This window comes from Zea mays, chromosome 2 (assembly GCF_902167145.1).
Source record: "Zea mays cultivar B73 chromosome 2, Zm-B73-REFERENCE-NAM-5.0, whole genome shotgun sequence".
NCBI lineage: Eukaryota > Viridiplantae > Streptophyta > Magnoliopsida > Poales > Poaceae > Zea > Zea mays.
The window spans coordinates 72,209,297-72,221,768 of NC_050097.1; the positions used below are offsets into that span (position 1 = coordinate 72,209,297).

At 45.4% G+C, this 12,472-nt stretch overlaps 1 protein-coding gene across 3 annotated transcripts; it reads right to left on the bottom strand.

Moving 5' to 3' along the window:
* Nucleotides 1-4,947: 4,947 nt before the first annotated feature.
* Nucleotides 4,948-8,797, bottom strand: LOC100501814 (Major facilitator superfamily protein). Of its 3 annotated transcripts, none has more exons than XM_008670329.3 (3): nt 7,571-8,303; nt 6,212-7,146; nt 4,948-5,787 (listed from the first exon to the last, which is right to left on the bottom strand). In XM_008670329.3, exons 1-3 carry the CDS (start codon nt 7,691-7,693, stop codon nt 5,277-5,279), a joined length of 1,569 nt encoding a protein of 522 aa, XP_008668551.1. In that variant the 5' UTR covers nt 7,694-8,303; the 3' UTR covers nt 4,948-5,276. The 3 variants fall into 3 exon arrangements, with proteins under 3 accessions (XP_008668551.1, NP_001388843.1, NP_001183397.1); NM_001401914.1 differs by lacking the exon at nt 7,571-8,303 and adding an exon at nt 8,449-8,797 and having other exon boundaries at nt 5,094-5,787; NM_001196468.2 differs by having other exon boundaries at nt 5,112-5,787; nt 8,007-8,187.
* Nucleotides 8,798-12,472: the final 3,675 nt, after the last annotated feature.

Genomic DNA, 12,472 nt, shown 5'->3' on the forward strand with positions numbered 1-12,472 from the left:
TCAATGATTGATCCAGTGATGGATCTGAATTGCGAGTACTGCGGAAGGACGATCCGGCAGCATGATAGAAATATATGAGCACAGAACAAATGGATCTGCAATTTCAACTGCTGCTAAAAGGCCTAAACGATTTCTTGAACCAATAACATCTCTCACCACTGTCCATTGCGTATCTTGCCAAAGGACAAGAAAAGAACAAATGCATATCATCGGGGAAAAAAAAGGAGAGAACAAATGCATATCAATGGGCACAAAATCTGCACTTTGTGAACGCCATGCATACCGACAGCATTCAGCAAGACATGTCCAGCTAAAGTACAGTACTTCTCAACCACACTCAACTATGTTACAATTTGCCTAAGGTTAGTTGTTCGAATTGAATAACTAACCTTAAACATAAAAGTTAGATAAAATGTGGTAAATTAGACAGCAAACCAAACAGACCCAAATAATTTTGATGTGGACTTGGCAACCTCTCTCGGTCTCTCCCGTTCAAGAGTGTCTTGCTATGTTTATGGTCCTTGGACCGTTAGAGTTGGCATGTTCATGAAAACTAAGAGGATGATTCTACAGAATTCTGGCCTCCTGAATACAAAGTAAACGTGGGTTTAACTTGCGCTGGAATTCAATATAACATTTTTACCGTACACATGTTACATGTACTCCTTTTCATGTTACCGTACACACACAACTGTTCGCTTGGTTTTAATCTGTACCGTCTGCTACTGCTTCTACAGTGTTTTGTCTCTATGGATTGTAACTGTTGCAGTCCAAATAGTTGGTTTTAATTCGAAGCGAACAGTCGGGCAGCTTGCAAAGGAGCATACTGAAAATTGTAGCTTCACTTTACTTAGGATCTCAGGCCATCTCCTGCAGATCTCATGTTTCATCACCTATTTCAAACTTTACTATGCAAACAGTGTCATCTATGGTTTCGCTTCCCCTATTTTTCGTGAAAGACGGTCTCACTTCAAACTGGTAGTTGAGCAGAGCATTCTAATAGTGTGCTGTTGTGACAGACTTGCAACAACAAGATCTCAATAAAACCTTGTTGGAGATGATCAGGAGTTGTAAGTGCAGAAAACATAACTACAGTGGACAATAGCAAGATAATAATAGTTTCATATATACAGGAAAAAATTACAACGAACAATAGCTTAACTTTGCGGTTTTGGCAGGACCATCAAAAGTAATACCTTACATACAAGGAATGTTATAACGTAAGTGCCATCAGGAGGGGGAGAGTTATTATTACTGCTATGGATATGATCAAGACTATATGTTTTTATGGCACCTTTGGACTTACTATAATTATTGTTATGGATCTGAGCCAAACTTTGACCTGCTTGTTGTGCATACCATGAATTCAATGTTTTTCCAGCTTTTCTCAAATGGATCAAATGAATGACAACAATCATAGGGTTTGGAAAATTCTATCTCAAAACATTAGGGGTATTTATTGTGGGGAAATGGAATTCATTGAAGAACAAAATAATTGACTTAGAGTGTGATATAGTATGTATCCAAGAAACCAAACGTGAACACTTTGATGCAGCATATGTTCGCAATTTTTGCCCTCGATGATTCGAGGATTTTCATTTCTCTCCCTCTATTGGTGCTTCGGGGGGTATACTCACTGTCTGGAAAACATCATGCTTCGCTGGAATTCTAATACATGAAAATGAATATGAGCATACGGTTCAGTTTCGCTCAAAGTTAACCAATCAAACATGGTGGCTTACAAATATCTATGTGTCATGCACGCCTAAAGGTAGAGAGTTATTTCTTCAATGGTTTCCAAATATTAATTCCGTCTGACAGACCGTGGATATTTCTAGGAGATTTCAACCTAATTTGGTCGCAGGAGAATAGAAATAAACCAGGAGCGAACATGCATCACATGTTGAATTTTAATTCAGCAATTAGTAAGCTGGGTATGCAAGAAATACCGCTAAAAGGCCAAGCTTTTACTTGGTCTAACATGCAATAACATCCATTGTTAGAAAAATTGATTGGTGCTTTATGTCCTAAGCTTGGTCAACCACCTTTCCAGGGACATGTGCCTTCACTCTTGCTCAGGATATCTCAGATCATGTATCTTGAATTGTGACAGTTAAAACAAATATCCCAAGGCCTCAAATGTTTGGTTTGAAAACTATTGGCTGCATCTACCAGATTTCAAAACAGTTTTTCAGAACTCTTGGCAACAACCGGTTTATCAACCAGAATATGCAAGAAGACTAATGGCAAAATTCAAAAGAGCAAGAAAGGCAATTAAACTATGGCATAAACACATTCCGAGATTTCAAGATCTCATTGACAACACAAAGCTCATAATACAATTTATGAATTTCATTGAAGAATGTAGAGACCTCACAGTAGAAGAATGGAACTTCAAATTAGTGCTCACTGCAAATTGCAATCACTTTTGAGTCAGCAGAAATCATATTGGAAGCAGCGGGGACAGATCAAATGGGCTACACTTGGAGATGCAGGGACTAAATTGTTTCATGATATAGCAACAACTAGGCATATGCAAAATTCAATTGCTTCTATTCATGACAATGCTGGTGCTAAAATCTCCAATCATGATGAAAAGGCAAAGATTCTTTTCGATTCCTTCAGAGCCAGACTAGGAACTTCTCAAGATACATCAATGAGATTTAACATTAACTCTTTTATTCAAACAACGCAAGATTTGTCTGTTTTGGAAGCCCCTTTCACCATGGAGGAAATTGAGGCAATCATTGGGTCACTCCCTTCGAATAAGTCACTGGGTCCTGATGACTTCAACAAAGATTTTATGAAAAAAAGTTGGAACATCATTGCTCCTGATTTCTTTGATTTATGCATAGGGTTTTATAATGAAACAATCTACATGCAAAGCATAAATGGATCTACATTACACTCATTCCCAAAAAGGATGTGCAAAAAAATGTGGGGTATTACAGGCCCATATCACTACTCAACTCAAGTGTCAAGCTTCTAACGAAAATCCTTGCAAATAGATTGCAGAAAGTGATAAAAAATCTGATCCATAGAATGGTTTTATTAAGGATAGAGCTATTCAGGACTGCCTAGCTTGGTCTTTTGAATATTTACATCTATGCAAACAGACAAAAAAGGAAATGATCATTCTGAAACTAAATTTTGAAAAGGCCTTTGACAAACTTGAATATAAAGTCATCCTTAATATTCTACGTTTTAAAGGATTTGGGCAGAAATAGATAGGGTGGGTTAAAATGATCATGAGCTTAGACACGTCTGCTATTCTTCTTAATGGGGTCCCTGGAAAAATGTTTCATCGCAAAAGAGAAGTTAGACAGGGAGATCCTCTCTCTCCCTTACTTTTTGTGCTGGCTGTCGATCTGCTGTAATCTATTATCAATAAAGCAAAAGATATGGGACTTTTAACACTGCTTATTCAATAAGGATGTGGACAAGATTTCCCAATCGTTCAATATGCAGATGACACTTTAATGGTTCTACAGGCTTGCCCAAAGTAGCTGTTTTTTTTTCTGAAATCAGTCCTACACTCGTTTGCTGAGTCAACTGGCCTTAAAGTCAATTACCACAAGTCAAGTCTGATATTTATCCTATAAATGTTCTTGAAGCAAAAATGGAAATTCTTGCCAACAACTTCCAATGTAAGGTAGGGTCATATCCATTCACTTAGTTAGGTTTACCTATGGGGTTAACCAAGACAAAGATCGAGTCTTTCCTGCCCCTAGTCCTGAAGGTGGAGCAAAGGTTATCATCAACTTCTCATTTCCTGTTGCTGGCAGGAAGATTGCAAATGATTAATGTGGTATTCTCATCGCTGCAAACCTACTATATGTGCACTTTGAAGATCCCCATCTCAATAGTAAAACAAATTAATAAGAATAGAAGACATTGTTTATGAAGAGGAACAGACATAAATGCAAAAAAACCGCTACAAGCAGTGTGGAAGCTGGCATGCAAACCCAAGAAACAAGGGGGCTAGGGGTCCTTGATCTTGTTGCTTAGAATAAAGCTTTACTCATGCACAAATTCTTCAACAGATCAATATACCGTGGGTAAACATCGTTTGGAACAAGCAAGCATTACTTGGGTGGAACAATACCTTTCTCAAGGGAGGTGTGATCTTTCTGGTGGAAATATGTATTAAAGACAATGAACACTTTCAAGGGGTTCTATAGGGTGATGATAGAGGACGACAGGACTAAACAACTATGGTTGGACTAGTGAGACAACCGAGTGCCTGAATATGCTTTCCCTGAGCTTTTTTCTTTTGTCAGGAATAAGGATATTACAATAATACATGCAAAAGATGTGGAATACCCTCACAATTTGTTTCACACCCCAATGTCAGAAATAGCTTATGAGCAATACTAAATCCTGTTTGAATCCTTATAAAGACAACAACTATCTGACCATCATGACAAATGGGTATACATTGGGGGACAGTCCAATACTCAGCGCCGAAAGCTTATAAACTGGGAACGAGGCAGTCCACCCCGCCTATGTCTGGTTGTAGAAAACAAAATGTCAACCGAAACACAAGGTATTCTTCTGGCTTTTCCTGAAAAATAGATTGAACATAAGATCTATGCTCAAAAGGAGGAACATGGAACTTGACTCGTATACATGTGAAAACTGCATTCGCCAGAAGGAAGAAACTATCTCGCATCTCTTCCTGAAATGCAATTATACAGAAAGATGCTGGCAACTGATAGGGTTGTACCACCGCGCACTTCCAATCAATTTCTAGCTGTGCAACATATGCCTGCGCAACTAACGAAAACTTGGAGGATGGAGATTATCATCATCATGGTTTGGTGCATATGAAAATGCAGAAATGGATGGATCTTTGAGAATAAACCCCCATGGCGACAATATGCAAAGAAATGTTTGTAAAAGAAATGATTCTTTGTCATAGAGTAAAACCCCAAATAGCAGCCAAAATTAAATCATGTTTATAGTTGATTTCCTTGTAATTTGAATACTTACACTTGTACATACCCATATTTAATAGAAAAATATTGTAGGAACTCCATACAGTAATTGCTTCAAAAAAAAGGAGAGGGATAGTTTCTTTTCAGGACAGCAAGTGCCAGAATCCATACGCAAGTCACAAGGGACAATCCATTCAAGAATATCTGTTTTTACAATACCAGCTTAGGAAAAGATTTGAGAATTTATTCACATACTTATCTTTGTGCATATGTATGCAAGAATAAACGGACATAGAATACGAGGATTTGAGCTTCCCATCCATGCAGAATTGGAGAATCTCAAGTCCGGACAGAACTGTAGAGGCGAGGATAAACTTGTCTGGTCCTTTGAACGACGAGGAGGCTCAACCCAGCGGCAACAGCACAGAACACCGACATAATCAGAGAGCTGAAAAAGAAACAAGCAGGCCCTTCACACTTGAGTGCATCATCTGCAAGAAAGCCAGTATCACGAAGCAATCGTGGAGACAGCAATGCTGACATCTGGTGTTGGCTAGCTTGTTTCTCAGCTTCATGTTCATAGAGGTTGCTGACAATTAGCTCTGAGAAGATGAGGGATCCTGCGGGGTTCGCTAGTATGAGAAAATTGTACATCGCACCAAAGTGTTTTACACCAAAAAGCTCGGAGACAGCAGCTGGCACAATAGCCCAGTGAGCTCCATATCCAAGTCCAACCAGCAAGCTCGCAATGTACATAGTTCCAGGCCAAGCCATAGCAAAGAGGAAATGCCCAGCAGCCATCACGATCTGAGCAACTGCCAATGCTATGTGCCTTGGGTATGTACGTTCCCTGATTAAAAAGAATAGCCAGTCAGGATGAGAACACATATAAAAATAAGTTTCATAACTTGAGTGTGCATAGGAAGTAACTACAACTTGAGTGTGCATAGGAAGTAAGTCTAGGAAAATACATAATAGATACGCTCAAAATATAACAAGAACATTTCTAATTATCTAAAAGCTCTACTATTCTGGAGCATTTTAGAGAGCAAACTCCAGAAGTTAAATACAAGTGTATCCTAGATGAGTATCTGAATGGGAGTTAAAAGTGTCCACCTAAACTAAGAAGATGAAACGAAGAGCATTTAATTTGGTATGGAAAGTTCTGATTGTCAAAGCAACAATACCAACACCAATCGTTTCTACCAAGAAACAACTGTATCAGCCTTTTTCCTGAGACTAAAAGCGAATGGTAGATTGCTTAGTGTTGGTACCTGACAATGATCTCAGAGAAGTAGCCACCTCCAACACGACCAAGAAAGTTCCATATGCTCACCAGTGACACAAAGATATGTGCATTTTTATAACCAATAGCCTGGCTCATCTGACCCAGGTTATCAATCACTGTCAGCCCTGATCCCGACCCAAGCAAAAGTGATAGCCAAATAAGCCAAAAATCAGCCTTCACCAATGCCTGCATCAGGGTGAAGTTATCCCCTCGGTGTGGCCTTCTTTTGATTCTAACCCCACCTCTTGCCGCTGCTTCCACTAGCTTGGCCTGCAATTCCGCAATCCTCTTTCTCCTTTCAGATGGCGGCAATGAATCAGTTTCCTTAGACTTCTCCTCTTCTACCTCACTTAAAATGACCTCTGGTTGATCCTCCTTTTGTCGTGAACTGCTTGCCTCTCCTGTCAATGGTTCAGATAGGAGAGCATCTTCCATGAGATGTTGAGCTTTTTCCGGCATGAACGACACAATCACAGGGATTGCGATTGGTGAAATAAGGAGGACGAACAGAATCACAGTCAGAAAAACAACCACATCATAGCTTGGTTGCAGGAAATCTTGGACAAGCATAGCACCGACAAGGTATGAGGCGAGGAGCAAGCATACAGTGTAGATGAACATGAAGCTGTTCTTGTCAGATGGCCGTATCTGCCTGTGACCACCAACAGGCCTAATAACAAACATCAAGCCAATGGCAACCAGCGACGGACCAACAGCAACCATGAAGATAAGCGCAGCATGGTCTGGTGTGTGCATCACTGTATAAACTTGTGTCAGAATGGCGCTAGTTAGGCCCATAAATCCTTTGAGGATGCCCACTGTTGGGCCCCTGCTCTTTGGGAAATTCTGGATGCTTGTAACAAGTGAAGCCGTGATGAAATACGTCTGGCCATTTGTTCCAATAAAGATAACAACACACATCTGGATACGAAAACGATGAAATGTTGCATGTTAGGTTGAGAAAATAAACAATAAAGTTATGTACTTTTGTTCAATTCATTTGAATATGAGGGATGAGTAAAAACAACACTAGAATAACGTAAAAGGATATCCATTTTATTCATACGAGTTGCAGTTGTGGTCTCATGGCTGGCATGGCATGTATAGGATAAGTTTTAACTTGAGGAGTTCATGGTAACATTAATTATTTCTCTAAAATCAAACCAGAGCGATGTTAGGGGGGGGGGCGTGCAAGAGTAGGTACATTAACCTTGAAATAAGAGGAACACGATAAAAGGAAAAAAACAATAAAGCAAGACAAGGCAGAAACAAATGCAGTGCACATCATTTTCAGTTGAGCTGGAAACATGCAAATAATGATGGTAACCAGATTTTGTGCTGATACCAGTTGCCAGCCATCCACAGCAAAATCATAACTTTGAGGTGTCCGTTTATGGTGTGGCGTGAAATATGTTGAATCACTTGTTTTCAGAATGGAAAACTCGCATAGTTTACTCCCCTCTGGCATAATGTGGCACAGTCATGACACAAGAGCAGCTCCGATGTACTCCCTCCGTCCTGTCCTAAAATAAGTCTCCATCCCGCACTTCGATAAGCCAAACAATATTAACTTTGGCCAAATCTATACCAAAACATACTAGTAATATTTATGATATCAGACAAGCATCATTAGATTAATCACGTCATGAATCTTCGTAGTAAATCTATTTGAAGATAGAAATATTGATACAATTTTCTTTCAAAATGCGAGAGTGGAGACTAATTTTGGGTGTGAGGGAGTAAGCATAAATGGAGCCATGTCAAAAAAAGTAAAATCAGACCGATCTGTATATATAGGGGAAGACAAGGGGAACGCCAGGGCTGGTGTGGCGGAGGCGGAGGCCGCGCCCGCTGCCCGCATACTGAGGCTCGGCGGAATCCGACAGCCGCGCTCGTCACCCGCCCAGCAGCGGCCCTAAACCAGCGCGGGTGGAGCTGGAGCCGTGGTGGAGGTGACAACCGTGACAGGTGATGCAGACGGAGTGGAGCAGGGTCGCAGCAGACAGAAGCCACGGGGATGGGTGGAAGTGGAATGGATATGGACATGGATGCTTAATTGCTTATACATTTTTTTAAAAAAAAAGTCACTGGCATATGGGGCAGGGTAACCAAGTCCTACGTGGACCAGATATGTACACCGAAATTCCCTCCTTTTTTCTCAACTTTTTCTTCCTTTTTTCCCGAAATTTAACCAACTCCAAACAGCCAGGATCAGCAGCATACCAGCCAGAGGGGCAGCGCCGGCGCGTTCCCGGAGACGACGAGCCAGAGCCAGCCGTAGCCGAGGAAGTTCTGCGCGGCGCCGATGGCCAGCAGCGCCCACGGCGGCCACGTCGCCGAGAGCGCGCCGGCGAGGAGGCCGAGGCAGCCGCCAACGTTCTTGGCGACACCCAGCGCGGCCACCTGCGGCTGGTCGTAGCCCAGCCTGGCCTTGACCACCGGCGAGATGGCGCCGAAGATGTAAGTGGTGCCGGCCATGGACTGCATCCACATGGCCCCAACGAACACAAGCCATCGGTTCGTCCAGAACGCACGCGTCCTCTCCTCGAGCTTGCCCATGGCCATGGGTCGGGTTGCAGGGGATTTTTGCTCAGGAATGCCAATTTGGAGACAGGTCAGAGAAGGCTTTCAATCGCAGGCAAACAAGAGACGCACACGCAAGTACGGTAGACAAACAAGCGACGCACACGTCCACCTTCAGTCGACGGGTCATTAAAATTGAAAAAAAAATATCAATGCCACGGTTCACGCACCTATTTCAATAATACGAAATCTCGGACTTTATATATTGTCACAGTTCACAAACACATTTATACAATACGAAATCTCGGACTATATATATATAGATGACCAAAGAACTTGACCAAACGGACTATTGGAACTTGCGCTCTTGGGCAAGATGATCCAACGGGGGAATAAGAGGAATGCAAACAAGGTTTTAGCTTGAGATGACAATTGCTCTTTTGATTTAGCCTCTCAAGGTCACTGTACGGAGGTATTTATAGGTGCCTAAGTGACCAACGTCTTGGAGTAAGAACGCATGTGCCCTCAGGCACCTAGGTTATCCCCGGAATATTCCCATAAGCTGGGTTACAGACTATCATTACAGAAAAGCCCTTACAAATCGGGCCCGTAACACACTCAGACGCGCGGGGCCTGTTACAATGGGCCGAATTCCACGTGGGCTTTCGTGTTCGACGAGGACGCGGGACGGGGGCGACCTCGTCGTAGGCCTTCGTCTTGCAGCGTAGTGGACGAAGGGTGGAACCCGCCGATCGTTTCGCCTCCATTGGTGCAGCGAGATTGGCGAAGGCATCGAGCGAAGGGTAGCGTCTTCGCCTTCGCCCCAACATTTGCCCTCCGAGGGACCAGTTCGACTAAGTCATCTGGTGCCGAAGACATTGCTAGATGGTGGAGACGCTGCCCTCGCTCGAAGTGGTTCTGTGGGGGTTTTTGATGTGAGTGTTGACGGACGTGGTACTGTTGGACTGCGGGTTTCCCGAAGTGTCGCGTCCTGTGTATAAAAAGGGGAGCGGGGCGGCGCGGGTCAGGTTCTCTTTCTGCGCGCCGCAAAACCCTAGCCTCCTTTTTAAACCGTTCGTCCGCTCGCCTGCCCTCCTTGCTCCTGCTCATCGGAGATCTGGCCCGCGTCAAGCAGACCGCCCGCCGCCGCCGACGGTACGTAGCCATGTCGTCCTCTTCCTCATCTGTTGCAAATACACCGCCGGCCGGCGCATCGTCCGAGGACACTTTGAGCAACATGGCGACGGAGGAGTTACATCCTAGTGATACAATGGAGTTTGGTGTGTCGCGGATTTCCTCGGTCCGCATTCAGGATATGCAACAGCTTGGATATTTTGGCAGCGGAGTGGGGCGTGTCCCGGGGGCGGAGGAGGTCCCCGAGCCAGAAGGCGAGTTGGTCGTTTTTGAGGCGTTTTTCACCGCTGGCCTTCGTCTGCCTGCACATCGATTCGTGGCGGAGGTCCTGCGGAGATTCGAGGTCCAGGTCCAACAGCTGACGCCGAATGTCGTGGTGGCCCTGGCGAAGTATGTGTGGGCGACGACTTCGTATGGTGGTCAGCCCTCTGTGGAGGTCTTCGCAAAACATTACTATCTGCATTGGCAAAAGAGGAAAATTGGACATGAGATTGCACAGTTTGGATCGTGCACGTTTACGCCGAGGACCGGCAAGACTTCGATGGAAGTCGTGGAGTTGGTTCCTTACGCCCGCAATAAGTGGGGCAACTGGTGGGATTTCTGGTTTTACGTTTCCGAAGGCGCAGTTGAAGACCATCCAGGACTCCCCGTGGCTGTCATGTGCTCCCATTATTATGTGGCGTACCCGCAGTTTGAGGTGGCGGAGGATGATGAAGACGAGGGAGCCCTTCGGTGCGCTGCCCGCGTGAGTAGCGGGCGCGATTTAGTGGAGGAATTTATTGGTTATGGGGTATGGCCCTTGGCACATGGCTGGGCGCTGGGTGAAGTATGCCCTCACGAGATGCCTTCCCGGGGCGGGCAGCGGGTGCGAAGTCCGGCCTTCGCGTTGGAATTGCATGGTCGGGATCCCGCCGCATTCGTGCGCGAGGCGGAAGACGGTGCGGCGAGGATCGTGGGGCGCTATGTGCCGAAGACAGAGGGTCTGCAGAGCTGGGATATCCATGGGGCCAACGATAGATTGAATCGGGTCTTTGAATTGAACGGCTTGCCATACGGTGGTTATCCCGGGGAAGACGCCGCCGACCGCCGTGGGAAAAACCGATGGGCGTGACCGAGGAAGAGCCTTCGCAGGTGGCTGCCCCAGCCACTAAGAAGAGAAAATTAGGTACTGCAGTGGGGGGACTGGGGGTCTCCGATAGTTTTGCTAGGAAGTTGATGGGGACGTGCGTAGCCCTCGGGGGAAGGATGTCTTCGCCCGAGCTCCGGGAGTCTTCGGCGTGAATGCTGGAGGTTACCGGGGGTTGATGGCCCAAGAATGTTCCGATCCCCCGCGCGGCTGGCAAAGACTTCGTTACATCTCGCATGGCTCGTGACTTAAAGGTGTTTCCTTACGAACGGAATATTGCTGTTGTTGTGTCGGCAATGATGAACAAGGACCGTCAAGACGCCGCGCAGAAGCGCTGGGTGGTCGTCAGGATCGCAGATCCTAGGCGCGAGGCAAAGAGGGCACGAGGGAGTGCGAAGAGTGCTGCTGCCTCCGGCAGTAGCAAGCCAGTGCCGGCTGCGAAACCGGTTGTACCCGAACCCAGCAAGGCGTCGGCGAGCGCGAATACTGCCGCCTCTGGCGGAATCAAGCCTCCCTCGGGCGAACCCGCGAAAGGACGGGTGAAAGGGAATTAGGCTTACACCTATTTCCTAATTGATTTTGGTGGTTGAATTGCCCAACACAAATAATTGGACTAACTAGTTTGCTCTAGTGTATAAGTTATACAGGTGCCAAAGGTTCACACTTAGCCAATAAAAAGACCAAGAGATGGGTTCAACAAGAGAGCAAGGGATAACCGAAGGCTGCCCTGGTCTGGCGCACCGGACTGTCCGGTGTGCGACCGGACAGTGTTCGGTGCACCAGGGGACTCCAAGCCAAACTTCGCACCTTCGGGAATTTTCAGAGGCGCTTCTCTATAATTCACCGGACTGTCTGGTGCACCACCGGACAGTGTCCGGTGCCCCAGAGGAGAGCGACTCTGAACTCGCCAGCTTCGGATTTCTGCTCCGCTATAATTCACCGGACATGTCCGGTGCACACCGGATTGTCCGGTGAGCTAGCGGAGCAACGGCTACTTCGCGCCAACGGTCGTCTGCAACGCATTGAATGCGCGCCAGCGCGCAGAGGTGCAGAGCACGCGCGGGTGGCACATCGAACAGTCCACATGACTTGTCCGGTGCACCATCGGACAGCCAGGCGGGCCCACAAGTCAGAGCTCCAACGGTCGGAACCCAACGGCCTGGTGACGTGGCTGGCGCACCGGACTGTCCAGTGCGCCATGCGACAGCAGCCTCCACCAAACGGCTAGTTTGGTGGTTGGGGTTATAAATACCCCCAACCACCCCACATTCAAGACATCCAAGTTTTTCACCTTCCAACCACTTACAAGAGCTAGGCATTCAATACAAGACACACCAAGTGATCAAATCCTCTCCCAATTCCATAAAAGCTTTAGTGTTAAGTGAGAGTGATTTGTAGTGTTCTTTTGAGCTCTTGCACTTGGATTGCTTTCTTTCTCATTCTTTCTTGAGATCAAACTCACTT